Source organism: Rousettus aegyptiacus, unplaced genomic scaffold, assembly GCF_014176215.1.
Source record: "Rousettus aegyptiacus isolate mRouAeg1 unplaced genomic scaffold, mRouAeg1.p scaffold_m13_p_4, whole genome shotgun sequence".
NCBI lineage: Eukaryota > Metazoa > Chordata > Mammalia > Chiroptera > Pteropodidae > Rousettus > Rousettus aegyptiacus.
The window spans coordinates 111262445-111288147 of NW_023416307.1; the positions used below are offsets into that span (position 1 = coordinate 111262445).

General features: G+C 41.3%; 2 protein-coding genes, 1 long non-coding RNA gene and 2 pseudogenes across 11 annotated transcripts in view; 4 read left to right on the forward strand and 1 right to left on the reverse strand.

The window, feature by feature from the left end:
* The first annotated feature begins 4723 nt into the window (after positions 1-4723).
* PDHB (pyruvate dehydrogenase E1 subunit beta) lies at positions 4724-12415 on the forward strand. Its single transcript, XM_016131634.2, has 10 exons — positions 4724-4825; positions 4914-4967; positions 6475-6582; positions 6675-6737; positions 6838-6873; positions 7018-7303; positions 10095-10205; positions 10498-10589; positions 11520-11661; positions 11953-12415. Exons 1-10 carry the CDS (start codon positions 4784-4786, stop codon positions 12096-12098), a joined length of 1080 nt encoding a protein of 359 aa, XP_015987120.1. The 5' UTR covers positions 4724-4783; the 3' UTR covers positions 12099-12415.
* Positions 11001-11116, forward strand: LOC118602054 (annotated as a pseudogene).
* A 460-nt stretch (positions 12416-12875) lies between the features above and the next one.
* Positions 12876-25703, reverse strand: part of PXK (PX domain containing serine/threonine kinase like) — a 67566-nt gene continuing 54738 nt past the window's right edge. The window contains exons 17-19 of one of the 9 annotated variants that reach the window (XM_036218668.1): positions 24279-24338; positions 15575-15611; positions 13959-14148 (exon numbers count right to left, since the gene is read on the reverse strand). In XM_036218668.1, coding sequence (XP_036074561.1) covers positions 13959-14148; positions 15575-15611; positions 24279-24338 — 287 coding nt within the window. Of the gene's footprint in view, positions 14149-15574; positions 15612-16280; positions 18268-23302; positions 24342-25703 lie in introns of those variants that run through there. The other 8 variants (XM_036218667.1, XM_016131626.2, XM_016131625.2 and 5 more) reach the window with 8 other exon arrangements.
* Positions 14489-14607, forward strand: LOC118602009 (annotated as a pseudogene).
* Positions 16172-24800, forward strand: LOC118601580. Its single transcript, XR_004950333.1, has 2 exons — positions 16172-16287; positions 24186-24800. It is a non-coding gene; the product is annotated as an uncharacterized LOC118601580 (long non-coding RNA).

A 25703-nucleotide genomic window follows, 5' to 3' on the forward strand; every position in this document is an offset into this window, starting at 1 on the left:
GTATCCAGAATATAAATGTATATATAACTCAGTTTTAAGAAAACAAACAACCCAACAAAAAAAATGGGCAAAAAATTTAAACATTTCACCAAGAATGATATATGAATGGCCAATAACCACACAAAAAGATGCTCACTCAATATCACTGGCCATTAGGGAAATGCAAGTCAAAACCGTGATGAGCTATAACTACATACCTATTAGAAATGTAAATTGGTGAGGATGTGGAGTGACTGGAACTCTCATATTTTTGTTGGTGAGAATACAAAATGGTACAGTCACTCCAGAAAAGTTTGGAAGTTTCTTAAGAGTTAAATATACACTTACCATATAAGCCAGCAATCCTAATTCCAGATCATAAAGAAATAAAAATACACGTTCACACAAAACTCTGTACAAAAATTTTTACATTAGCTCTATTAATCATTGCCAAAAACTGGAAACAACTCAAATGTCCTTCAACAGGTAAATGAGTAAACAAACTGTGGTACATACATATAATAGAATACTACTCAGCAATAAAAAAGAATGAACTCTATACAGATGACAACTTGGATAAATCTCAAAGTCATTATCTTGAGTGAAAGAAATCAGTCTCAAAAGTTATATACTGTTATGATTTCAGTCATGTATCATTCTGGAAAAAGCAATAGTATAGCAACAGTGACAGATTAGTGGTTGTCAGGCATCAGGAGTAGAGGGCATAGCTTCACAAGGATAGCAGGAAGGAGTTTTGGGGGGGTCTTAGAATCACCATGTATCCTGATTGTAGTCATCATTACCCAAATCTATACCAGCTTCAAAAGTCACAGAGCTGTTTTACTGTATGCTCATTTGAAAAAAAAAAAATTCTTAAAACACTGATTCATGTGAAAAAAAAAGGGAAATACAAACATATATGCTTATACACAAATAACCCTTCCCTGTAAATACACAGAAGAAATGAATCATCGTGGTTGTCGTGGCAGGGGGAGGAAGCTGGGTAACTAAGGTTTAGGGATGGGAAGGACAACTATTTTATGCCTCTCTGTATTACTTGAATTTTTTTCTACAATAAAATGAACCTCCTATTCCAAAACATTGTTTAAAAACAAAATATAAAACACTGGTGCATATGGATATATTGAAAAATATGAAAAAATTATAAGAGATATTTTGTTTATAAGTGGGACATAGAGATTCCTTTTGGGAAAATTTAAACGTTTCGGAGATGGATAGTGGTGGAGGTTGAACAACAATGCGAATGTATTTAATGAGACTGAACTGTATACTTAAATATGGTTAAAATGGTAAAATTTCTCATGCACATTTTACAATAAAATTCAATCTAATTAGAATATTAGCAAAAGAGTTGAACGGACACTTCACAAAGATGGACTGCACATGAAAAGGTATCCAATATCTAATTAACCATTAGAGAAATGCAAATTAAAGTCATGAGGGATACCACTATACATCTATTAAAATGGCTAAAATAAAAAAATCTATATTAGTATCAGGCGCTGGCAAGGATCCAGAGTAAGTAAATGTTTTATACATTGCTGGAGGTAATATAAAATGGTATGGCCACTCAGGAAAAACAGTTTGTCTATTTCTTAAAAGTTAAACATACACTTAACCATACAATAGTACTGCTGGGTACTAACCTGAAGAAATGAAAACTTATGTTCAAATAAAAACCTCTAAACCAATGTTCATAGCAGCTTTATTGGTAATAGCTAAAACTGGATACAACCCAAATGTCCTTCAATAGATGAATGAATGAATGAATGATAGAGTTACAAAATTATTCAGCAATAAAAAGGAATGTAATGTTGAAACACACAACTTGAATGGATCTCAAGGGCCTTAGGCTGAGTAACACTAGCCAGTGTCAAAGGGTTACAAATTGTAAGATTCCATGTATAAAACATTCTTGAAATAACAAATTATAGTGATTAAGAACAGATCAATGGTTGCCAGGAGACGGGGTGGCATAGGGTGTGACTGTGAGGTAACATGAGGGAATTCCTTTGTGGTGATGAAACAATTCAGTATCTTGATTTTGGTGGTGGTTACATAAATCTGTATGAGATAAAATTCTATAGTACTATACACACATGCAAAAGAATGTATATAAAACTGGAGAAAGCTGAATAAAGTCTCTCTCAAGATAATAGTATTATACAAATGTCAGTTTGGAGGAGCTGATAATGTGCAATGGTTATATAAGATTTATCATTGAGCAAAGCTGGTTGAACTCTTTGTACTATTTTTGCAACTTCTTATGAGTCTTAAAATCTTTCAAAAAAAATTATAAGAAAAAAAGGAGCAAACTATTGAAACACTTAACAATATGGATGAATCTCAAAAACATTTTACTGAGCTAATGACACCATAAACAAAAGAGTACACATCCTATAGTTCCTTGTATTTTAAGTTCTAAAACAAACTAAAATATGATGAAGGAAATAACATCTGTGGTTGCCTGTTGGGTGATGTGTGGGGAATGACTAGGAGGAGACATGAGGGAACTTTCTGGGGTGGTAGAAATGTGCATTTTGTGTGTAAGCTACATCTAAAAAGTTGGGAGGGTGGCGAAAAGCCCTCTTTAATAAACCTTGCTTGCAATGACACAGAAGTAAGTTGATCAAACCCACAGAGATTGAAATTTTGGGGTAAAGGATTATCTGACCTTTAGGACAAATGTTCCTGTAACTTTGGAAAGTTTTAATTCTGAGAGAGAAGTGGCCTAGTTGGCCTATTTACACTTTCAAATCCTTTTCTGTAAAATCTACAGTATATGAACATACACTGGTTTTGTAAAGGTTATGGATTTAAAATTCAGCACTTTAATCTTTTTGTCTTTTATGCTTAAATTGAAAATTGTGCTTAGCTTTTCCAAACTGGCCATTTACAGAGTTTGAAAGGAAAATACATGTACCAATTAATATACCTAATGTCTGAAACATCCAGTCATTATTTCAAAAGAAAATTTTCTCAGCTGAAGCTAGCTGAGTCCTGCAGAGTCACGTTGTGCCCCTGACTCAGCCTACCTGATTAGATGAAGAGACTCAGTGTTTCTGGCTTTTTTGGCTCTCTATGTAAATAGGATCCAAGAATACAGTCCTTTGTCTGGACCACAGTCCAATTTCTGGCTTCTCTTTGGATCATTGTTCCTTCACCTGAGGTCTCCTTTTACTTTGTAATTCTAATTCTGAAATCCTCCAGTGCTGCAAGAAACCCCCAAGGGTTAACATCTCAAATTCAAGGGCTTCTCAGGGATGCTGTAGTTGTCTGGGAAAGTGCTGGAGTTTCCTGCCAAGGACTGCCAAGACTATATGATGGCATCAAGTGAGGAGACTTGGAAGGTCTTGACTCCATACCTTAGAGAACATCTCTTCATTTTACAGATGATGAAGCAGAGACCCAGAGATTAAAGGCCATCTCTGTGCAGCTGTCCCCAAATTTATATCTCTATCCCTGCCAAGCTTCTAGCTCTAGGCTCCTATATCAAAGTTTGGTATGACCCAGTCATCTAAATTGCCTATTCAAAATGGACTCTGACTCCCACCTGCTCCCAGGCTCTTCCCCCTCACCCATACAAACCCCTCCCCAAAATCTTCCTCAACTCTTCCTCTTCCTTCACAGCAATTCTATTGATTCCAGTCCCAAATAGGTCTCAAACCTGTCTCCTCCCTTCATCTCTAAACTACTCCCGAGTCCAGGTCTCTATGCAGAAGACTCCCTGCAGCCTACCTGCTTTTGCCCTCCTCTTTCACCTACCATTCTCACTCAGCAACCAGACAAACTCCTGTGATCTAGACCCTCCCCTGCAGCACCGCCTTCCCAGAGACCTAGATTAAATCCAGACTCTGAGGTTGCAGACCTCAGATTGCAGCTCACGGAAAGGTTTTGTATGGAATATCTTGGGGACAAGTGGGGACCACATTGTCCTCAGTGGTCCCACCTGACTTCCAGGGGTCAAACTGAGAGGAATGAGAGGAAGCTTCCAGAGGCTACCAGAAACAGGCGTTTGGCTCTGTAAGTCCTCCTCTAAATGCACGTTGTTGTAACCCCGTCCCAGACAGGACCCAAACTTACGCCTTAGGAAAAAATGAAAAAAGACTACCATTTTGAGTCAATCTTAAATTTAAATCCTGGCTCATTTAATTAAGCTCTGCTTTTTACCCACCTGTGAAATGGAAATAATTGCAATACTAATTACCTGAGAAGGTTCCTATGAGACTTAAATAAGCTATAAAGCACTTACCACAGCACACAGTAGGCGCTTTATGATTCATAAATATAATCTCTTGTTCATATTCTAAGGAACCCACAAACAGTGCTGTCCAGGGACGACTAGACTCACTCATAAGGTGGTAAGTTCCCCGTCACTAGTGTGTGTGCAAGCGCTGAGCTACTAGGTGCCCAAAGGATTTCAGTCCCGTCAGAAAGCTGGCCTTAAGTCTTAAGGTTCCCCGAGCCTCGAGCTATGCCGTCAAAGTATGACTTTTGGTCCTCAAGCAACACCACCCAGAAATGTGTACTTCAAACAACACCACCCAGAAATGTGCACCCGGCGTGCCAGTACCCGCCAGCCCTGAATAAAGTTCGTGGAAGCAGACTCCCGACACAGAGGTCGGACGACAACACGCGACACCTCGGCCTCTCACCCGCTCAGGGATGGGCGGGGCACGCAGGCGCCGCGCTCTGCCATTGGCCCGCACAGGGTAGGCGGGGCTCCATAAGTCCGCCGCCCGGCTGTGTTGTCATTCGGTGGCGGCTAGAGGACACGGGCAAGATGGCGGTGGTGTCTGGGCTGGTGCGGAGACCCCTTGAGCAGGTAGGCAGCTGCTCTCGGGCCGCGTGACCCTACGCTACCCCTGCCCACCCTGCGTCTCCTCTGACCGTCCTTTTTCTCTTCCCGCCAGGTGTCCGGGCTGCTGAGGAGGCGCTTTCACCGGACAGCGCCGGCGGCGCTGCAGGTAACTGGCTTGGACCCTAGCGGGGCAGGAGGGACGGGCCCCTGGTCCTGGGGCGGAGATCCGGGTCGCCCCTGACCCGCAGCTGGTGGGCACTGAGAGGAGAAAGGCATCCTCCGGCCTTGAAGTCTGCTGACTCCCGCGTCAGGCTTGTGCTGCCTCTGCTGCGGCGGGCCGCAAACACACCAGCATGTTAGCCCTTCGACGCTATTGGAATTCGCTGGGCGATCTGAGGAAATTAGACTTGATGCTTCTTCCCTCGAACCCCTACCTTTTTATGTTTTGTTGTAAAATATACATAACACAATTTACTATTTCAAAGTGAGTATTTAGCGGCATTAAAGCCATTCACCATGTGCGGTCATCACCACCCTCTATCCTCAAAACTTTATCATCCTCTCAAATAGAAACTGTGTAGTACCCATTAAACAATAAGTCCCCATTTCCTCTTGGCCACTGGTAACCTCTACTGCACTTTCTGTGTCTATGAACTTATCCGTTCTTGGAAGCCCTGTAAGTGGAATCATACAATTTTGTCCTTTTACATCTGGCTTATTTCACTTAGCATAATGTCTCCAAGGTTCATTTATGTTGTAGCATGTGTCAGAATTTAATTCTTTTTTAAAGGCTGAATAATATTCTATTGTATGCATCTACAACATTTTATTTATCCTTACATCTTTCTACCTTTTGGATTTTAAATAATGCTGCGCAAGTATCTGAGTCAGTGCTTTCAATTCTTTTGGGCATATATCTAGAAGGAATTATTGGATCATATAGTAATTCTATGTTCAACTTTCTGAGGAATCTCCCCCACCCCTTAATTACTAGAGGATTCTACCAACCTATGCAGTAGAATAACTCCTAGACCCTGAAGGCGGTGTTTGGAAATGCATGGCACCTTGTGAGCAGTCAATACTAAGTATTATTTAGGCTTCCTAAATAACAGTTCTTTGCTCCATGGTATGCCAAGTGTGGAAATAAAACAACCCAGTATACTTTCTACTTAGGAAGTTTTGTCTGTGAATTAGTTTGGCCAGCAAGCAGATCTTTTAAGCTTAGATGCACATTAAGAGAAGTGTTCAGTAAGCCTCCCGTTAACACATCCAATCAGAGACTGGCTATGTGTGTTAGCAATGTTACTTTTAGAATTCTTTGAACTTTTAAGGAGAAGCCTGTTCTAGAGATAATTTCTATATTATATGCTGTGGGCAGCGTAGATAATTATAAAAGGAGAGAATCTCAATAGTGCAGCTCCAGGATCGCCAATGCCTGGACCATGGACCAGTACCAGTCTGTGGCCTGTTAGGAACCAGGCTGCACAGCAGGAGGTGGGTAAGCTAGCAAAGCTTCATGTGTATTTGCAGCTGCACCCCAGCTCTAGCATCACCGCCTCAGCTCCACTTCAGATCATCAGGCATTTGATTCTCATAGGAGCACCAGTTCCTGGTACCAAAAAGATTGGGGACTGCTGCGAAGCTTATTGACTGTTTTCCTACACCCATGACAGGTGACAGTTCGTGAGGCCTTAAATCAAGGTATGGATGAAGAGCTGGAAAGAGATGAGAAGGTATTTCTGCTTGGGGAAGAAGTTGCCCAGTACGATGGGGCATACAAGGTAAACCCTTGTGAGTGAAAGCTATATAAAATTGAAGTGACCATCTGCCCCCAGATACACTTAAAAGTAATGAGGTCATTGCTTAATTGTAGGTTAGTCGAGGCCTGTGGAAGAAATATGGAGATAAGAGGATCATAGACACACCTATATCTGAGGTAAACCTTCTATCAGGAAACAGACCTTTGAGGGGCATGTCAAAGTGTTCACTGTTCTAATTTTTATGGATTTCACATATGTTTGTATTTTACTTTATAGATGGGCTTTGCTGGAATTGCCGTAGGTGCAGCTATGGTATGCAATCTTCTTTATAAATCTCATCCAAAGAGATTTTTAACATGACCTTTTAAAACATTTAAATGTTGGAGTAGAGTGGTTTTTTGCCCTTCTTCATTGCTATTTTTAATCTTTTTAATATCTATATTTTTGTTTTTTCAGGCTGGGTTGCGGCCCATTTGTGAATTTATGACCTTCAATTTCTCTATGCAAGCCATTGACCAGGTTATTAACTCAGCTGCCAAGACCTACTACATGTCAGGGGGCCTTCAGCCTGTGCCCATTGTCTTCAGGGGGCCCAATGGTGCTTCAGCAGGTGTAGCTGCCCAGCATTCACAGTGCTTTGCTGCCTGGTATGGACACTGCCCAGGCTTAAAGGTGGTTAGCCCCTGGAATTCAGAAGATGCAAAAGGGCTTATTAAGTCGGCCATTCGTGATAACAATCCAGGTCAGCAGAGTGACCCTTGGATCTCTTATTTTTTAAAAAATGTATTTCTTTTAATTAGTTTTAAGTATATAGTACAGTGGTTAGACATCTATATAGTTCATAAAATGATCCCTGCAGTTGCTCCCTCCCTCACCTGACCCTCCACTTAGCTACATCAACACATTAATGCTAACTGCATTCCCTGTGCTGTGCTCCCTACCCCTGTGACCATCCTTCAGCTACTAATTTGTACTTCTTTAACCTTTTACTCTATTCTCCCAGCCCCTCCAACCCCCACCCCCCTGGTCCAGCATCAAATCGTCCACTATAATTGTGAGTCTGTTTTTGATTAGTTCTTTATATAACTTAGATTCCGCATATACGTGAAATCATGTAATATTTATCTTTCTCTTCCTGACTTAGACACCTTCTAGGTTCATCAAAGCAATATCTTTTTCTACTCCTTCCTTTTAGTCTGTGTGTCTTTTAATCTGAAGTAAGTCTCTTATAGGCAACATTTAGGGCCTTGTTTTCCTTTCCATTTATCCACTCTATCTTTTAGTTGGTGCACTTAATTCTTTTTCATTTGAGGTACTTATTGATAGGAATGTAGTTGTTACCATTCTTTATTCCTGTTTTTGATACATGTTTTTTCTTCTTAAAGAAGTCCCTCAAACATTTCCTGTCATACTGGCTTAGTGGTGATAAGTTTCTTTAGCTTATTGGTGTCTGGGAAGCTCTTTATCTTTCCTTCAACTCTAGATGATAGCTTTGCTAGATTAATCATTCTTGGTTGTAGATCCTGGGTCTTCATCCTGTAGAATATTTTTTGCCAAACCCCGCATAGTTTCTTTTGAGAAATCAGCTGCCAGTCTTAGGGGTGTTCCCTTAAAGGTAATTATCTGTTTTTGGTGCTTTTAATTTTCTTTGTATTTAAACTTTGGCATTTTAATTATGAAGTGTCTTGGTGTGGGCTCTTTTGATCCCTGATTTTTGGAATTCTTGGAGCTTCCTGAAGTTTTATGTCCATTTCCTTCACCAGGTTCAGGAAATTTTCCATCATTATTTCTTCAAACAACTGTTCAACATCTTGATTTTCTTCAGTTATGCCAATCAGACGGATATTTGGACCCTTAATAGTGTCCCATCTGCTCCTTAAATTATTTTTATAGTCTTGGCATCTTATCTCTTGCCATTCTGATTGAGCGTCCTTGGCTTTCCTGTCCTCTAGATAGAGCATTTGATCCTTTTCCTTATTCACTTTGTTTATTCCTTTGTTTATTCCATTTAATATACTTCTCACTTCATATAATGTGTTCTTCATTTCAGACTGGTTCTTTTATAATTTCCATTTCCATTTTTATGTGATCTCTTTGTTGAAGTTCTCTCTGAATTGATTTACACTTCCCAAAAGTTCATTGAGCATCTTTAAACCAGCCTTTTGAACTCTGCATCCGTTAGATTACTTGACTCCATTATATCTGGATCTCTCATATATTCTGTTCTCTCATATGGCTTCTGCTTCTTTGTCTTCCCATTTTGGCTGCCTTTCCATGTCTGTTTCTTTGTACTAATCAAAGCTCCTAAGTCCCTCAGTCTTATTAGTGTTGATTTGTGAAGTAGGTGTCTGTCCACTGGCACAGTCCTGAGAGGGGTTCAGCTGCAGGCCAAACTTAGCCCAAGCCTCTACCCCTCTGGGGCCACCTGTTAAGATTCAGTAAGCAATCCACAGATGCTATGCTTATAGTTGTCTCAAAGGGTCACACCAGAAACCGAGGCCAGCTGCCTCCAGTGTGAATCTAGGCTCTGCTCGGCAAGGAGCACCAGACTCACTGAGGATACACCTGGATGTGGCTTGAGTGGGGCTGCAAGTTGTGGGAGGTCGGCTTTCAGGGAATCCTCTGGGCAGAATGACCTCTGTTATCCAGTTTGATGGCATCAGGGCTATGGTGGTGCTGTGTCTGCGCACTGGGAGTGGGGAGGGCTCAACAGGGAACCATGGATCCCGCTGGTACTTCTGTACAGAGCGAGTTTTGTGTCGGCCCGCACTCCGACAATATCTCCCTGTAAGTCCCTGGTGCCCCCTGCATGCAACTGAATTGGCACTGGTGCTCATAGCGAGCAGGGTCATCACCGCAAAAATCCGCTCGTAGGCAGGGCCCCTTTAAGAAGTGTCTGTGTCTACTGCTGCCACAGCCTCGTCTCACTTATCCACTTGGGACCAGGTAGCCCCATGTCCTTGCCCTGTCCTATCTTCTGCCATTGCAGGGTGACTTCTTGGATTTCTCTTTTGCTGTATGGCTTGTTCATCTAGATCCCAGGTGATTTTTCCTTGCTGCTTGCTCCTTGTTTCTACCACAACTTTGATTTGGTCACCAGAGGGATGAACAGCCTGTATCATCATTACTCCCCTTCCCCACCCCCGGGTCTCTTTTGAACATCGAAGAACTAAAATAAAATCTTTGCATAGAAAGCACCAATAAAGGCTTTTAACTAAGTTTAGCCATGTCACATAAAATGTTAATGATTTACAGATATAGTAAGAATAGTAAAAAATGTGGTGGTTTATTTTCTGACTATAAGGGGGCCAGCTAGGTAAGGGGGACATTTATTGCATACCTACAACACTGGTTTAACATCAATAAATAAAATTAGGATTGACCAGACTATAAATGTCGGTACCTAAACCATCCTCAAGGCTACTGGACACAATAGAAACAAAACTTCCTAATCAGCACAGTGAAACTTCACAAAATGAACAATAGTGTTGTGTATATGTTTTTATGTACTTAAGTTTAAATATATTTTGTAGTGGTGATGCTAGAAAACGAATTGATGTATGGAGTTCCTTTTGAATTTCCCTCGGAAGCTCAGTCAAAAGATTTTCTGATTCCCATTGGAAAAGCCAAAATAGAAAGGCAAGGTAAGAGAACTTGTTATACATTTAAACATCGTTTGTAATCCGTCCCCTCTGTTGTGTTAAATTCAATCTAAACATTCCCCTTTACTTTAGGAAATTTAGGATGAGTGCAAGAATGTGTCATCCTCTAATTCCTCATACATTTGTGCTTTTCTAAATCTAAGTCCAGTAGATTTGAATTTCATTTCTAGGAAGGCTACCACGTTCCTCTTAACACTGGAATGAAGCTCAGTTGAAGATTTTACAAATGAACTTAATTTTAACGTGGCCTCTAATCTGACCACTTTGTTTTCAGGGACACACATTACCGTAGTTTCCCATTCAAGACCTGTGGGCCATTGCTTAGAAGCTGCAACAGTGCTTTCTAAAGAAGGAATTGAATGTGAGGTTAGTGGAAATTCACTTGTTCTTAAAGAATCAGAAAAGTTTAAATTTAAGATCCAGGAATAGGAGTTTGAGTTCTGTAACAGGTTAACTAGATGTAAAATCTTTGTCTCTCAGTTCTGCCTCTGCTTAAAGCTGAGAACTTACTTTTCACATATCTAGGTTAAGATCCAACCTTGGAGCTGGAGGTTGGGAGAGGGGAAACTTAGAAGTCAAAACGAGTCCAACTCGTTGAATAGGACCTACCACTTGCTAATTACACTTGAGCAAGTTATGTACCCTAAATCTCAGAAGATTTGGAGTGCCAGGAACTTAGAAAGAATAGAGGACGTAGTTCCATAGTGTAGTGGTTAGCATGTCTGCTTTACACGCAGAAGGTCCTGGGTTTGCACCCCAGTGGAGCCACCGTCCATAGTCTACGGCCATGCTACCCTGAACAAGCCCAATGTCTGATCTCGGAAGGTAAACAGGGTCGGGTCTGGTTAGTACTTGGATGGGAGACCACCTAGGAAGACCAGGTGCTGTAGGCATAAATAAAACAAAAAAGCAAAACAAACAAAAACAACAGAGAAGGGAGAGCTGGCTATAGAGAGCAGAGTGGGGATAATACACTTACTGTCCCTTCAGGATGGTTCTGAGAATTACACTTCATGTTGTGTCTGATACACAATAAGCAGTCATATGTTAGTTATTATTTTGATGAGAAGGAAGTTAAAGCCAAGGGAGGATAGGTGAATTCCGTGAGTTAATAAGAGCTGCTTGCTGTAGGGATAAAGATCTTCATTTTAATTACAGTTTCTTTTTCATGAATAGGCAGATTAGATTTTCCTAGACCCAGAGATTAATAGGAAATAAAAAAGGAAGTAGAATTATGGGGATAAGGCTGTATTTGTGATACAGTGGCTCTATAAAGCTTATCTATTATCTGTTTAGGTGATAAATATGAGAACCATCAGACCAATGGACATTGAAACAATAGAAGCCAGCGTAATAAAGACCAATCATCTCGTAACTGTGGAAGGAGGCTGGCCACAGTTTGGAGTAGGAGCTGAAATTTGTGCCAGGATCATGGAAGGTATTTCAGAGAAATTGGTTTTAGAATAGTCAAGCTGTATTAAACATTGTGTACCTTAATACTGGATAAAGATATTGAGAGCTAGGGGTGACCAAATAACTAGAACTTGCAACTTGTCAGCTTGGCATTTTTCTTTTGAGTAAATGCATTAAAAAGCAAAACCAGAAAAAATTCCAGTTAGCATTTTTTTAGCTTTTGCCCAATCTTCAGGAAGCCACACCTCTTGTGCACAGGAGGTTATGTTCATCTGGCTTTTCTTGCCTCTCTCAGTTGAGCTTCCTTCTCTCCTAGGCCCTGCATTCAATTTCTTGGATGCGCCTGCAGTTCGTGTCACTGGTGCTGATGTTCCTATGCCTTATGCAAAGATTCTAGAAGACAACTCTGTACCTCAGGTTAAAGACATCATATTTGCAATAAAGAAAACATTAAATATTTAGTTTTGACTTGAATTTCAAGTCATTTGGGATCTATTTAAAATACTTGCTGATATCACCTGGGTTGTACTATAAGACCTTATGATTCATAAATGTTTTTGTACATGAAGAAGTTTAAATGTGCTTGTATGTGAAAATGTCTTCATTCTTCCTGCCCTAAAATGTTAAATCTTACCTTCTCACTGGAAGGACAAGATTGTGACAGAGTCCTGATGAAAGATATATCCAAAAAAGACAACTTATGTGTAAAAGTAAAAGCATATAATCTACATTTACTGTTAGATTGTTTTGATAGGGAATAAAGGAATTCCTAACTATGACTAATTGTATTTTTATATCCTTGAAAATAAATATGGAGTGGAAGTCTATTAAGAAATTTGTGTCATCAGGAACTAATCATTACTCACCTAGACCTCATCATACTTAAAACAGGAACTTGCCCAGACTCTTCAGATGCCTAATTCTAATAGGATTCCTTTTAAAATTAAAGCAAAATTCATATCAGGTATTTTCCCATTGCCCAAAAACAGACCCGCCATACAGTGTCTTGTCCAGAAGTTGAGATGGAAAAGACAGGTTTAAATTAGTTATGGAAGCATACAAGAGGTACCTAATTTAGCAAGACAAGATTGTTAGCTCTTATTAAGAGGGAAAATATGGCACAAAGAAATAGGATAGTGGGAAGAAAATTTTGGAAATACTGTGTGGATCTGGTCTTTGTTTACAAAAACTACTATAAAAAGTTACTATTTAAAATATTTAGCCAGGCTACAGACAACACGTTTTCTTGACATGGTTTATTTTAATAAAAAATACAGCTGAACATTTATCACAGATTACATGAAACTATAGACAATGACATTCTCTCTGCATAGTAACCAACACTGATGTGTGTACTTGAATTTTTAAATGGATTATTTATAATCCTTTAAAGTGCAGTTTATGTAAGGGTTTAAGCAAATCATAGGATAAAGGATCTAATAAATGAGTAACATTTAAAGATGATGTATTTGAATATTTCAAAAATCAGAATTCTACAGATGCCAAATTCACTTGTGTTGTAATAATAATCCCCCACAAACCACAAACTCAACTTAATTGCAAAGGAGTAAGATCCCCTAATTGGCAAGAGCTTTATCTGATGCTAACATTTGTCTGTTCATACATTCTAACTATAAGGAACTATGAGTAGAGTAGTAGCTTTAGCAGCCCTGAGTTCTATAATGACAACAGTATTCCTGTTAGAACTTAGAGAATGTTACAAATTTTCCCTATTCTATTTGAGGGGAAAATGAAGAACTCAGTTGCTTCCTTAACTCTTGTGATACAACTATGCTTTGGGCTACAGTGTTAATGTCTAAAATGAAATTAAGATAGCAAAAATTGGAAGTTTTCTAAGAAATAACCAGAAAATGCTTTAGAGAAATAAACCATGAGAGGAACACTCTAGGAGCTGTCTGATGGGAGGGATTGCAACACAAAGGCCATTCACAGCTGTCTGAATATTGTCATTGTTGTCGTTCTTGTTCCTTTCCTTCAGTTGGTAAAAATATTGATTCTAATATGCTGCTGCCCCCAAAAGATGGCCATTAGAGGATGAACAAGACTCCTTTAAAATAGTAATAAAGGAGTAAAATTTTTCTTAAGGCAGCAATGCCAGCCTGATTTTAATCTACTTGAATATTTTCCTCTTGAAAAGCCCCTCACATGAGCATCTGCAAAACAGTATGTGGCTGAACTGGCTCAGCGATTATTCATCCAGGAAGAGGATACTTTAAGGGTTGGAGGTGGGAAGCAGAAAAAAAGAACTTTTTCCCTCCAAGTGTAAACACGAAGCTTTAGCCGATCTTAGGAGCACTATGATCACAGGTTTCGGCTTTCCTCAAAGTTCCTTTTTGGAAATTCTGGATGGAGCTGAGTAAGGCCCCTCGGCTCAAGCCATTCACAGCCTGGGGCAGGAGCTGTGTGGGCGCCTCTGTGCTCGAAGGAGGCGAGGGAGCTGCTGGTGGTGGTGGTGGAGGTGGAGGTGGAGGTGGAGGTAAAGTGGAAATCCCTGTGGAGGAAAAGAGACAGTCAGCATCATTTCTCCAAACACCCTGCACACATGCCACTGCTCAGCCTTGGGCAGACTGAATTTTGGTGAGACCGCAAGTGTTTTCCCCCAGAGAGACCAACATACCCATTACTGTATGACTTTTTAAATACTGAACAAGAAAGCTAGAGGCATCAAAAGGGAATTTAGAGGTTGTCATTTATCCCACATAGGAGTCACGTGAGAAAAGACTGAAGAAATATCACATCACACGAAGCTATACATAGTGACATTATCAGCATAAAAGAGGCTCTAACTCCATTTCCAAATTTTAGTAATGGTCCCCAAAGAAAAGTTCTGTAACTACAGCCATGCCATCCTGAACATGCCCAATCTCGTCTGATCTCGGAAGCTAAGCAGGGTTGGGCCTGGATCCTACTTGGATAGGAGACCACCTAGGAAGACCAGATGCTGCAGGTGTTTAAAAAAAAAAAAAAAAAAAGTTTCATCAGCTACTTTAGCCAGGTCCCAGACAGCCCTACCTACTCCTGAGCTAGCAATTAAAGAGACCTGTAAGCACAGAGTTGGGCTACCTGAATATCGATTAATAATAAGGGATAAACAGTTCTTTAGCTTCTCCAACACACACAATATTTGAAAGATGTGATTTAATATAAAATGACAAACCATTCAGGATTCTTGGCAAGGAATCCTTGCCAAGTGCCTGCTGGGTTATGGGCTCCCCAGGGGCATCTGTCTCAAATAATCATTTCCTATTAGGCTGCATCAAAAATAATAACTAAAAATTATTGCAATGCAAAGCAGTGGGTAAAGGGCTTTCTCTCCCCAGCAATAGCACTCTCAGGGAGGACACTTCCTTAAGCGCCCTTCTTTCCACTGTGGCCCAACCCAGGAACAGAATGGAACCCTACATCTTTGCTGACACATCGAGAAAGACTGGAATGCTGAGCTCTACCCTAGTGAGCAAGGAGAAGGGAACTAGACAGGTGTCTGAAACTTCCCTTAGCTTCTGGGCACACAAACATTTGGCACTTGAATTTTACAGTTTTGAATTAATAAATGACTTGTTCTCCCAGGACAAAATAAACACTGAATACAGAAAAAGCCCTGCTTTGAAGAACTTGCCTGTGTCACAGAGTTGTCCCATTTTCTGTTAACTTGTAGCTCTTGGTACCTCTTACCCATCTGCTTCTTAGTCTTACCCTCTACCCCCACATAGGACTGACTACACAAGGAAGACTTTCTGCTAGGTGGTCCCTCCTCTAAACTACTGAGCTGTGATGTTAACAGGTAAACATACCAAGCACCACTTGAGTTTATATGAATGAGTGGTTCAGGATCACCAATAAAATACGTAAGTGCATGACAAGCAGTGGTTAAAGTATGACAGGTAACAGTTAAAGTCTTGTGTTTCATAGAAAACGACTTACCTTCCTCTACATCTTTACCCAAACCTAAGGCAGCTGAAATTAAAGAATCATACAGAGACACACACTCACGCACTGTAATCTCAGAATCTCAAATAACAATGATATAGCAATAGAAATGAACATTACATACAGACAAATGGACAAAATGTAATTTCTATTGGTATTATAAAATAACAAATAACGTGAATGAAGTTGGATTATGTTCTATGCCAGGGTGGATTGTGAGAAAATGCTCCTTGCTTTATGTTACAGGGTTACAAAGATAAAAAGGACTTTAAACCTGAAATGAGTGTTGAGGTGAGAAGAGCGGGGAGAATAAGTGTGTGATATAAGCTTTCCCCTGAAGAGGGTTTCTGGATCATAACCAGTGAAATACCAGGAGGAGGGGAGATTGCTTGCCTCTGAAGGCTCTTGGAACTAAATGCAGCACACAGAGAGTCTGGAAGAGTGAGCAGGCACCAATACCAATCCCCTTCCACCCAAAGACCAGAAAAAGGCAGCAGAATCTGAACTTGATCTTCAGGACCTAACATGTGTCAGATAACCATCAGTGTTTCTGCCTTCCAGCTCTGTGCTTTGAACCTGGCAGAAGAGTCACTGAGGTTACAGATGAGAAGACAGGCTGTGGGCTGCAATAACACTTGTGTCCTAAAGGCAAAACACTGGCCATCCAGAGACCCATAGACCTTCAGCCTAGGATTCTGGGAAGGTAGGAATGGGTCTTGGGAGCTAAACTTGGGTATGGGTTGCCATCTCAGCACAGAACAAAACTGTTTGGCCTTCACAAGGAACCAAGCTTTGACACTCTAGCCCTACTACCAGGTGTTCAAACTTAAAGGTATAAATTCACTACCATAGAGTTTGGGAGTTGGGGATGATGTCTGGTAAATGGATCTTCATTTTCCAAGTAAAGGCTGAGATTGTTACCACTTTCAATAAATCTCTGAATATGTTAGTGTAAATAAACACACTGAAGTGCCACAGGGTAACCTGTGTCTGTAAAGCAAATGGGAGGCTGAGGGCTGTGCGAAAGGCAAGGCTACTCGTCCAGGGTACAGAGGAAGATCACCCTGATGTCTGCTCACAGAGGGCTGAATCAATCTCAAATGGCCTAATGTCCTATGAGGTCCACTTTTCCTCAATGAGCACATGACAACTAGGGCAGATCTCGATGTGCGCAATTAGGGGAAGGGAGGCTGGAACTCAACTCGCTAGCTCAGGGCACTCTGGGAGGGGAGTGAAGTTCCAGGAGTCAGAAGGTCAATACTGGAGGAAGAGGCAGGAACACAGATCCAGGGGCTAGTCCCTGAATACAAGCTCCATCTTTTTTTTTTTTTTTTTTTTTTGCTTTTCCTTTTTGACTTTTCTACAGTTCACAAGCTTCCTTGAAAGGTTCATTGGGGCTTAAGCTACAGCACATTGGTAACAATGGGGGGAAGCGAGGGATGTTAACAAGGGCCAAATTCAGAGTTTGCTACTTGGCCTGTGACAAACCTGAGAACAACTGTGAAATGCCTGAGCTCCCCTACTCCTCAAATGTGAATGAGCTGCTCCCCAACAAGAGGCCTCCAAAAGCCCTTATCCCCAGGCTGCAGACAAAACTGGACAGAGTCCATGTTAGGTTGATTACTACCTGAATTCACACAGCTTTGAAAAATATTGGTCTATAACAACCCAGGATGAGAAATGCTCCAAAACAGTATATCTACAATTATAAACAGGTCAGCCCTGATCTCTCCAATCTTACTTCTTCTTAGACAAATACCCCAAGAGCCAACTACTCTACTCTTCCCAGAATCCCATCCACCAAACCAACTGGGAGACTGGCAATCCAGCAGGGGCCCTGGAACAGGCCATCAACTATTGCGGCAAGAGCATTAACAGCTTAGTTCTAGGGGAGAAACTCCTTGCCAGAAACATCCTCGCCAGCCTTGTAGAAGGGATGTCTAAGTGTCCCCTTTCCTTGGGGCCGACTTAGCAGGGGCAACCTACAGGTGTCTTCTTGGTCCACACAAAGAGGTGGGGAGGCCACAGGGCCACCACACCAACACCAGACCTGTCAGCTACCCTCAAGAGAGAATAGAGAGCAGTGACCCTTGGAAGCAGGCAGCACCCAGCTCTTATCAACTGCCTTTGCATCAAACGGATGAGGAGACTGCACTCATGTCTCAACTCAGGAATTACTAAGGATGCTTAAAAAAGAACCATTTCTCCCTGTTGCCAGTTATAAAAGCCAGTAAGTTGTCTCTCCATAACCAAGAACTCAATTGCCTAATACCCTTTCCTCTTCATCAGAGTAACAAGGAACCAACATTTTTGCAGCAACGAAATGTTTTGAGATCCTAGTTTCCAAAATCAAAATACACCATAATGACATACAGTTGATTTGCTGGTTTTAGAGCTATATTTTAAAACTAAAATCAGGGTGAAAATGAAAATTTTGAAGGTCACGATGAAAATGAAATGAATGTAAATGAAGTCATGTGGGTGCTTTTTAAAGATGCTGTATTTCATTTAAATATCCAGATAAGGAAATCATCTCAAATCTGCTTTCCCATTTGTTCATCACTTCGATGATCTAGATGCACTAGTTCCCATTTCACCTACAGAAACGGAGCATCTTTAAAATTAGAGAAATCAGTATAGCTTACTTTACCGAAAATTCACGTTCAGAATGGTGCATGCTCTACTGAAAACAGCAAAGAGAAAGAGAGAAGGGACACAAGTCATTACTCAGATTTAGTGTCATTTAATCAAATAGTAAGAGACAGTAAAATATTAGTCTGAATCACATGCTGATTATTCTCACTGCCAAACTAGGAGATACTTAAGTTAAGCACTAAATGAACTGGTTTGTAAATACAATTGTGACCCTTTTAGAACATGGCAAACATACTAATATGGTAATCAATGAGTCGCTTTCCTTGTTCTTTTTTTTTCTTTATCTGAGCCAGTTAGGTGTTTTTTGTTTTGTTTTGTTTTTTTTTAATTTACAAGCACAACACTCACTGCAAAAGGCCCACGAAGGTTTTACCTCCTCTGAAAAGTGGAACAGGTACAGGGAGTATACTTAGTCCTATTACTAAATAAAGACAGTTTATCAAGAGGGGAGAAAAATTAGAACTCACCACTTTTTTCCAAGCAAGTCTCCTACAGTCTAAAATGGAGACCTGTCTTTTCAAAGTTGGGCAGAGCAAGAGCACAGGGCAGGTGTCAGGTGGAGCTCCTAGGCAGGAGCATGTGCGCACCCCTCCCCTGAAGGCTGCTGGGGTCTAGAGTCTGAATCAGGCAGTGAGTGGCATTAGCTTACTTAAGGCCATAAAACTATTTAAAAAACAAAAACAAAAACAAGGTGAACATTTCTCCTGTCTTCTTTTTAGCTGACTAAATTCCAGGTGAAATATGAAGGATAACACTTTCGATGACAGTGAATCCCAGAGTTCCTAATGAACCAATCTGCTCCACTGCCTAGAAATAATCCCATCCTCTGAGGAAAGGCCAGGACATGAGGCCGATGTGGGACCGGTCTGGCGGACCACTCGCACAGTGCAGCTCTGGGAGGATGCTGGGGACACTTCCTGCCCCATCCCCTTCGCACATCAGCTGAGGTCTCTGGAGAGAGAAGGAACTCACACACTTGGGTTTGGAGTGGGGTGGGGAGGGCTGTGGGGGACAGGAAAACAAAAACAACACACTGTTCACGGAAGCACCGGGTGGGCCTGTTTATTCCAAAGATGGCGACTGTTTTGTGTACATGGAGGTTTTGATTAAAATTCTTATGGCCAGAGACATTGATTTTGAACCTAAAATGGGTTTCAGACTTTGATTTGGCTACATAAATTCTGGAAACTCTAACATTCTAAATAACTTAATCTCTTTTTTGTGTGCCTAATTTATTCTTAACCCTCCTTCCTGTTATTGAGCTCTCAGTCACTCGGTGCCCATAAGGCTATGTTTTCCCTCCTCCAGCTCCCATCCAGATATGAAACTTTCCTCTCTCTCCAGTTAATCTTACAGACTGGTTTTCTACAAACTGCCAGCTCTCTTCAAAATTACCGCTTAAAATTATAAACTGCAAGCAGGAAGGGCTAGAATTCTTTTGCAGGGCATTCATAGCTTATACCTCATAGTATTTGTATTGCTTATAAAGCTTTGTCATGTACATTATCTATCTAATAAAGACCAGGAAGATGTTTAAAAGACAGTTTTCAAGAATGGAAGTTACTTATCCAAGGTCACAGTTGGAAAGTGGAGGAACTAAGCTCCAAGCCTGGGGTTTCTGACTCTACTTTCAGCCAAGCACAGGCCATGAAGTGCACCCGAGAGAGCAGGCAGGCAATAAACACTGGTAGGGCAAATGAGCAAAAACAGAACCAAGTCTGAACGCTGGCTCTAGCGTCCCCCACTTGGGTGACCTTGGTCAAAGTCCTTTAACCTCTCTAGAGCCTCAGTTACTTTGTAAAATGGAGCTCTAGTAGAATCCATTCTCCTTGGATAGGATGGTATCCAAGGATTAAATGAAACAATCACAATAAAGTACTTAGAATAGTGCCTAACACAAAACAAGTGCTCAAAATATGTTAAATGTGATTATTAAAAAACAAGAATCTAAGACTTCCTGCTTACTTAGCTTTCCCAAAATACTTAAAAAATTTTTTAAATTTTTTAAAAAACACAAAAGCAAGGCAGCAGGCCTGCCTGCTCCCAAAGGGAGGGTTTGGGAGGAATATTTGTGTGTGTGTAAATTAGGACCTTCTAAACCACTCAGCTCTATGAATTCAGAATGTGAATACTAGTTGGTGACATTTACCATGAAATATGTCAGGATAAAGAATTTTAAGGTTCTTGAAAGAGTGACCTTCTAGAGGCAGGAAATAACCTTTAGCAGAAAAAAAAAAAAGGGCTGGGAATATTCTCACTGAGGGAAAAAAAGTTTGAGAATCTCATCCCACCTAATGAAACTGCCAGCAGACTTAGGGAAATGATAGCTCTCCCACTGATTTGAGGAGGAGCTGAAAAAGGGGCCTTAGGGTGGATGGGTACAGTAAAACAGGACAGGCCCCAGCTCTTACACAAATATTGAAAAGGGCTGATGAGAATAAGATGCCTTCAATTAGAAACATGTCACTTCTGCCTCATCTTAAAAGTAACTAAGCTTAAGACTATCGTCAGCTACCATGAATGTGCTTAAAATGAACTCTTTTCAGGAAGAAAGGCAATGCTGTCGAAATGAACTTGCGTAAGTTAATTTATTACTGAACAAACTGCCAAAGGGAGCATCCGCAGTAGATTTAGGGTATTCTTGATGAGAAGGAAATATGAGATAGTTTTCTCTAACTCCCACCCTTTTGCCTTTTACAGAGGAGATAATTCAAACCCAGACTTGGAAAGTGATTCACTCATTCAAGGTCTCCCATTAACAGTGTACTGTGTGCGGGTACTGTTCTAACCTCGTATGCACTGGATCCTACTAATAACCTGACAAGGCAGGCACTGTTATCCTCATTTACAAAGAGAAAACCTGAAACACAGGGAGGTTAAGTGTCTTGTCCAAGGTCCCAGAACTAGCATGTGGTGGCTCTCAAGATTAGGTTCCCTGGCCCAAAGTGTAGTTCCCAAGAGCTCCCAATTGAGTTGTGTCTGAGATGGCACATTTATCAGGAATTCTTTTTTTAATACGAGCCCTTGAAAATGAAAACATTTTCTTCATTTCTTGAGAAAATTGCATTTCATCATAAAGCTAGAAGATTCATTCTCTCTTTGACTTAGTTACCAGTTAGACCATAAACTTGGCCTAGAAGACATTAATTGGAGTAAATATGACTCCAGCAACAAGATGGGCAGTGTGTGGAGAGACAGCAGGAAAGATAAGCCCAATGAGAAGCCTGGCCTCCTGTCCTGAGAAAAAGACCAGTCCAAGCAGGGTCTGTCTGACAAGCCAGAAGTTGCAACCAAAAGGCCGAGAGCATACCCTCACCCAGCAGAGGCCTTAAAGGCAGAGCAAGCCTAAGCAACCCACCCACAAGGATATACCGAGCATCTCCCATGGGTTCAGCAGCATGAGGGCTACCACCTATCTTGTAGCTCTTGCACAGAAGCTCAAGCTGCTGCTTGTTGGTGGACTAGCTTTTAAGGTGGAATCTCTGTTTAGGGAGGAGAACTATTAGAAGGAAAATTACTATGGTCAGACTCCAAGGAAAGCATTTGCTTGAATTGTGTCTATCATTTCGGCACTCTCAAGAGGTGCTGGAAATAGGACTTCACTCCAGCTGCGGCCTCATCTGTAACCCAGGGCCAAGGACAGTGTCTGGCATACTACAGGCTCTCCATAAATGCATCTTGAGTAACTGTCAGGAGCCATTTTGGGAGCCATTATGAGGCACTGAATAAGTCACTAAAGTAGCTAAACGCCATGGTGTGGCTGATGAGTTTAAAACAATGGTCACCTTGATAAGCCTCATATAGTCACCTTTTAAGGTAACGGAATGTTATACTACCACGGAAACAAGGTTATGTATGATTTTTTATGTAATTGACAAGCATTGTTTTAGATATGTATGGTGTGCTTTGATTATGGTATTCAAAACTCAGACAAAAAGGCTACGTTAAATAAACTCGGGGCTTCAGCTCTGACCATATGCCCTCCCGAAGAGCATTTCTGTCTTCTTTATTTCCTTAGGCTTCACCCACCTCTTTCAGGTGCTGTTCAATCTCAGCCGGCTGGCTCTGGCAAGTAACTAAATGAATAAACTCACTGTGGTTACCCCACTTAGGGCCTCAAATACTAGGTTGATAGGCCAATGCTAATTATCATTTTCATGAGATGCATTACAATAAATGCCCAGCAGAGGTCAGAGCACTGTCTTTGGGGCTAAATTGATAATTTTATCAACAAAACATTAAAGGAAAGGAGCTGAGAAACTCATCTCTGCTGGCATTGTGCTTGGGGCCTCACATATGTTTTCCCTTCAATTGCTTATGACTCCCCTTCAAGACAGATGCTATCAAATTCACAGCAATGACCCCCCAACCGCTCCCACTCACCTCAGTTTTTCCAACATTGACTAATTACAGGGTTCCACTTTTTCTTTCTCTCATTCTAAAAATTACCTCATCTCATGCAAACCTGCTACTGTATGAGATAGCTCCCCTTCAAATCACAGGTAAATTAGAGAACACACACACACACACACACACACACACACACACACACACACAATCCCTAATAGACTGTGAATTCCCCAAGCCATTTAAAAAATGAGAAGTGGAAGTTAATTTCCCAGGACCACATCTAATGCACATGGCGAGGTGCTCTATACTACTAAAGAGACACCTCGTTTGTTAAAGAAGGGCTTTATGGAGACTCACTATTAATTCCCTCCAGTTTCCTTTATATGTCTAAGTGGTGTGAAACCAATATCCTATCAACTAAAAAATGGCCCGATGTGATCTGGGCTGTGGATCTCCAGAAATTTCTGATCAGCCCATTTGGTCACCACTACAAAGATAAAGAAGTCTATTTCCTGTCTTGATCAATATTTGGGGGCTTTATTGTAAAAGCTGCTGACAAAATCAGACAGAGAAAAGAATATCATTCCCATAAGCTACTCGAAATCAGCCTTGGCCCCAGCACAGTCTGCAACAAGCTACCAGTGACTATCTTTAGCCAGCAAGGAGACACCCGCCAGCCGGAAATAAGTTGTTCAAATTAGCCCCTTACATGCGTTTTTTTGTTGTTTTGTTTTTGTTTTTGTTTTTTGGGGGAAAGGTCAGTTAGAAGCATTTGAGAGCTGTTGGGCAATGATGCACTTGGTAGCTCCTGCGTGCCCCCTAAGTCATAATGCACATGGTATTGTCAACTCATATATCAATCCCAGCCAATGACTCTCTGTTCAGGCAGCTGTAGCAACTCTTGCAAGCAAAGCTGACAAGCTCTGAGTGGCAGAACCAGCTCCTCTGACATCTAAAACATCTGGTTCATTTAAGTGAAAGGAGATACTGGTACCCCAGTGTGTTTTTATGGGGCTTACAAAACGGTTAGGAGAGAGATGTTAGTTCAAAAAGGAAAGAAGGAAAGAGCATTATTAGGTCACTCCACAGAATTAGAGATTATTTTTAAAAGTATTCCCTGAGATAAATTCTTTCTACATTTTTCAAACAAAACTTGTAGTATCTGATTTAATTCACAAAGGTGAAACAAAGGCTAGCTACAGAAAAATATTCAGATGATTAACTGCATTGCAGAATAGAACAGCACGGAGTTATCAGGATATCAGAAACTCGGTGGTTATTTCACTCCCACACCTAGGCATTTCACCAGTTTTACTCTGTGACAAAACCGACATTATGGTTGGGTTCCCTGAGGAGAGAGCTCTGGCGGGACAGAGCCCCTGAGCAGCAGTGTGATTGTTTTGTTCAGCTGAGCATGAACCAAGACAAGCTCTGATCTGAGGAGCCCTGCATGAGGCTTTTCAGCAGAGAAAGCAAGCTGAAGGTAGATGGTGGTTAGTGGCCCTGAAACCAGTTATTCCATTCCCTTGAAACCCAAGTCTGTAAATCTAGACCCTCAGCACTCCCAAATAACACTGCTAATTTGCACTCCCACAGGTTCTCTGGAGAAGGCTGGCACTATCTAACCCCTGAAACACCTGGGCCAAGGTTCGAGAGAGAGAGTTCTGCTACTGTGCCTCCATCACTAACCTGCTGTCGAGGGTGGAATCGGTGATGACGGGGATGTGAGAGGTGAGCTGGCCCCAGATCCTGCTAAGAGAAAACACAGACATGTCCATGGAGACCGAAGAAGGACATTTGGAATTTGGCCCCTGAGCTGGGCCCCACCATTGTCTGAGAATCTGCACTTGGCCTAATGTGTGGGCCTTGTGGTAAAATGTGAGGAGGGACAGAGAATTCAGGGACTGGACCAATGACCACAGGCTTCCACTTCAGGACAAGTATGCTCCTTTCTCCAGGCTGCTCCCCACAGCTTGATTTATGTGAAAACAACTTTGAGAAATCAACAGCTTACACAATTGGCTGCAGTATCACTTCCTGATCCAATTCCCATCCCTTGATAATGAATGACGATGACAGTACAGCAGTACGGGGGACAGACAGGTGCAGAGCAGTCCAGTAGAGGCTTCTCCAAAGGAAGTGAGAGTTGCCCACAGAATCCACCCAGCATTATTCTATGTAGAAGTTCCATTTTATCGGCAGGTACATTCAGTTATATAGGGTCTGCCTATTCTGTTTGTGGATTTCCTAAGCCTTTTCTTACCTAAAATTCAGTAAATACCCTTTTGCTTTATTTACATTAAAACAATATGCATATTCCTCTATGTTGTGTGCTTTTTATGGACCTAGTCATATTGTTATATTTCAAATATTTCCAAGTTCTCAGCATCTCCCCAGTGCTTTCAAATCTCCAGAATATATCCTGCTGGCCTGACACAGAGGTAGCCCAGTGGGCAGAGAGAGGGTTATACATAACCCCCTCCCCCACACGGAAGTCTGATGGAAGGGTTAACCACAGACATGCCTTGGAGAAACCACTAACTGTTTTGGAGAAGCCTCCAACCATCACTCCACCCACTACCCACAAGACATGTTAGGCACAGCATGAGCACAAAGAGAAATGTCCTAATTTCTCCACTTGAATACTTTTCCACTATATACAACATTCTCTTACTTCCTTGATAAAGGAAGTAGAACTTAATCTATCCTATTTTCATACTTCTTTGTAGTGTTAACACAGATTTTAATGGGGAGAAGATTATATTTCTCATTCCAGTGGGATCTAGCGATGATCTGTACATATCCATCAACTGCTACTTTGCTTTCTTAAACTCCTTGAGGGCACAGCAGTATCTTGGAGTCCCTGGGATCCCATCCAGCTATATCTGGCACAGAGCCTCACAGGCAGGAAGGCAGTTGCCTCAGGAAGGTGGGCAACAGAGAGTCAGGCTTTCTCTGCTTTATAGAGAATCAGCTGCTGGACAGAATGACTGCCTGTCAGGTATGCTGGCTGGAGACATGAGTCTCAGCCTAATGATGACAATGACTGGCCCATGTCAATCCCATCAACCATGGAGAAGATAGACCTCCAACTCTGAAACTACCCACCGGCCA

Coding starts and splice junctions, on each gene's coding strand:
- PDHB (XM_016131634.2), top strand. CDS start 4,784: ATGGCGGTGGTGTCTGGGCTGGTGCGGAGACCCCTTGAGCAG. Junction 4,826..4,913: donor TGCGGAGACCCCTTGAGCAG/GTAGGCAGCTGC, acceptor TCTTCCCGCCAG/GTGTCCGGGCTGCTGAGGAG. Junction 10,590..11,519: donor AAGAAGGAATTGAATGTGAG/GTTAGTGGAAAT, acceptor TTATCTGTTTAG/GTGATAAATATGAGAACCAT.